At 39.4% G+C, this 3,556-nt stretch overlaps 1 protein-coding gene across 1 annotated transcript in view; it reads right to left on the reverse strand.

Annotated features, from left to right (window-relative positions):
• The window catches only part of LYST (lysosomal trafficking regulator), a 165,442-nt gene that overhangs the window by 43,633 nt on the left and 118,253 nt on the right, over window positions 1-3,556 (reverse strand). The window contains exon 39 of the mRNA XM_019651799.1: window positions 3,207-3,475. Coding sequence (XP_019507344.1) covers window positions 3,207-3,475 — 269 coding nt within the window. The remainder of the gene's footprint in view (window positions 1-3,206; window positions 3,476-3,556) is intronic.

The raw sequence follows: 3,556 nt of genomic DNA on the forward strand, positions 1-3,556 counted from the left end.
AAAATTATGGTTTCATAAACTATTAGGGTAGAATTTTCTAAACAGATCCATACCCCTTTTAGGAATTCCTGACTTATGAGTAACTTCTACAAGAAGAGCTGCTATTCCTCCTCTCCCTACTTCGCCTACTTCCTCCATGATCGTGACTGATGCTGACTGTGGCAGCTGAGTCCTACCAAGCCCTGGGAGCTCCTGTGCCCATTTCCCAGTCCGGCAGTGAAGAGTGATGCACAGTTTGGACAGGAAATATGATCGTGAGGACATGTTACACAATTATCAGGTTAATGTGTGAAAACTGAAGAAACTATACAGGCTTAAAACAACCAAGCTGAGATCTGGAGGGAGAGCACTGAGATCAACATTTTGCTACCTAACACGCAGATCGTGAGTAACACCATGTGCGCAGCGTAGAGAACGTGCGCATGCGTGTGGACGTGTCTGTGCTGGGGTTCGCACTGTATCAGGGAGGCAGCAGAACTGAATCAGGAGCCCTCACTTGTATGAGCTGCAGAGTCCAGCAGCATCTCTGTGAAAGAGCAAGAGAACAGCCCAGAGGAGCAGGCGGTCTGGCCCCAGGATGGGGCCACCCACAATTTCAACATGTGGTATGACTAGATCAACATCAAGATTTGCCCGAGTTTCAATAAGTCAAACCAGGTCTGTTAGCCACATGTTGCTATTTGTATTTATATTTTTGGATAATCATTTCCTAGGGATATTGAAATTAGTAATAGTAAACATACTAATTTTGCTTTTGAGACTTTTCCAATCCTAAAGCTTCGCTAAAAAGTAAAAATAGTTGTATAGAATAAATATGAACTCACAGCTCAAAAAAAGAGAAATCATGTTTAAGATCCTGGCATGCAATTTTTTCTAAATAGCGGAAATAGGTTTTTTTGAACCCAAGTAGTACTTACTGTTGTGGCTAAAAAATCAGAAATTACTGATGAGCAAACAGAATAAGCCAAAAATTAGCCACAGCACATCTTGAACTGTGGCACTACCCACAGGTACAACATTTTGTATACACCTTCCCAGATGTTCTACTGCTTATCTTTGTATGTATATTCACATTTTAAATAAAAAGAACATCTTTGCCTGCCTATTGTATACATTTCTACAATATAATTTTTTTTAAAGATTTTTTTTTTATTGGGGAATTGGGGGGATGGGAACAGTGCTGGGGAATTGGGGGAAGGGGAACAGACAAGTTGCTGGCCCTCTTATGTGGGATCCGAACCGGGGCCCTCTGGCGTCCCAAGCCAGTTCTTAACCATCGCGCCACTCGGCCGGCCCTACAATATAATTTTTAATGGCTGCAATGTATTACAATTTACTCAAACCTAGTGTCGGACATTTAGCTTGTTTCTAAATGTAGGTACTTTAACAAAGGATGTGAGGACTATCCTTATGGCTAAATCTTTGCTTGCAGTGCCAGGCACCGTTATCGGCAATGAACCAGACAAATTGAGTTCCTGCCTCATGAAACTTACTTCCAGTGGGAACCTGTCTGGTCAAGCACATATCCCTAACCTTAAGTATTTCCAAAGAAAAAGGTCCTAGAAGTTAAATTGCTAAAGTAGAGTATGCACATTGAAAGTTCTTTGGCTATGTACAAGCATATTGTCAAATTGCCTTCCAGAAAGATTGCATCTATTTATATCAGTAGTGTATAAATTCAAATATCCATCAGCAGTGTATAAATAATGTGCATTTGCTATTTTTTTAATTGACCAATATATTAAACTGACTCTGATTCCTTGAAAACTGTCTAAATGAGGCCTACTTTTCAGCAGTGATAATGAAAACATCCAAAAATACACCAAGTAGTATATTTGCAGTTATTTTTTCTTTAAAATAAATAAGACAGTATTTTTTAAAAATTGAGATATAATTGACATACAGCATTATATTAGCTTTGGTTGTAAAATATAATGATCTGATTTTTATATATATTGTGAAATGATCACAATATGTATAATTAACATACATCACCACACATACTTACAGAATTTTTTTTTATGATGAGAACTTTTAAGATTACTCTTTAGCAACTTTCAAACATGCAATTCAGTATTAACTATAGCTCCATGCTGTACATTATATCCCAGGACTTATTTATTTTATAACTGGAAGCTTGTACCTTTTGACCCCTTCACTCATTTCACACACTCCCCCTATCCCTTACCTCTGGCAACCACCAATCCTTTCTCTGTATCTATGAGCTAAGTTTTTTTATCGTTTTTTTAATTCCACATATGAGTATTTGTGGGATCATATGGTATTTGTCTTTCTCTGTATGACTTATTTCACTTAGCATAATGCCAAGGTTCATCCATGTTGTCATAAATGGCAAGATCTCATTCCTTTTTATGGCTGAGTAATATTCCATTATATAAATGTACCACATGTTCTTTAACCATTTATCTGTTGATGGGCACTTAGGTTGTTTCCATGTCTTGAAAACCNATAGACCAAGGAGAGAGAATACAAAATTCATCCCTCCCAGAGGGTACAGATGAGTAAAATGTATAAAGAAGTTCAAGGGCAGAGGAAATGAATGGACAAGGATTCCACAAAGGACTGTGGGTGCCACAAGGAACAACCACAGAGCTAGTACCACACTTCTCATTAGAAACTAATAGGTTTGTGTGTCCCTGTTTGCACACAGATCAGTAAATTCACCTCTACCTAATCAATTTCAGGCCTGAAGGCTGTCGCTTAAAACACCAAGGTAGAGGATTACTAACTAGAAAGTTACTTTGGTGAAGGTGGCAGCGTGACGCTCCTAGTGTTTATTTAGGAGGCATTATAACGAATTACAATAACATATTCCCCTGTAGGGTCTAAAGGTAACTTGTGTGATATGGAGTAATTATTAAGTTGAACATCTTTAAAAATAAATTGCATACATGTTTAAAGGGTAAAAAAGTAAATTTTATGGTATGTGTGAATTACATCTTAATTTCTAAAAACCAAACTGTATTTTTATAAACTCAGACCTGTTTTAATTTGAAGCTAAAATTTGAGACATTAGCAAGATAATTTGGCTTACTTTGGGGTTTTTGAAAAGAACATGGTCGAAGGAATAAATAGAATTCTTTTTCTTGTGGTTTGAATAGTGTCAAGATGTTCCCAGGAAGTCAGCCAGGTTTTCTTTTCTGATGACAATATGGCTTTTCAGGGGGTTATAAAACAATCCTTACCTTGATAGGCTAAAAACATCTTCGTGAAGGGAGGCATCCTGACCAGGAAGTGAAGCACGGTGCCGCTGTTGGAGTAGTGGGAGCCGTAGTGGTAGGGCTGCACGGGGGGCAGGGGGTCGTCCTCCCTGGCTCCCTTGCGGTACTCCTCCTCCAGGTACTGAAGGAAATGGAATGACACAATGCATGGCGGTGAGCTCCAAGCAAAGTCGGAAAAGCCTCCCTCGTCTTCTTTTCCATCCTCCCTACCACCTGCGACACCATTCTCCATGCTGCTCTCCCCATGCGCTCAGATTTCAGCCGCCTTGAGTGTCCAGGGGTCTCCTCCTTGGTGCCCTGCTGAGGCCATTGCC

Source organism: Hipposideros armiger, unplaced genomic scaffold, assembly GCF_001890085.2.
Source record: "Hipposideros armiger isolate ML-2016 unplaced genomic scaffold, ASM189008v1 scaffold_167, whole genome shotgun sequence".
NCBI lineage: Eukaryota > Metazoa > Chordata > Mammalia > Chiroptera > Hipposideridae > Hipposideros > Hipposideros armiger.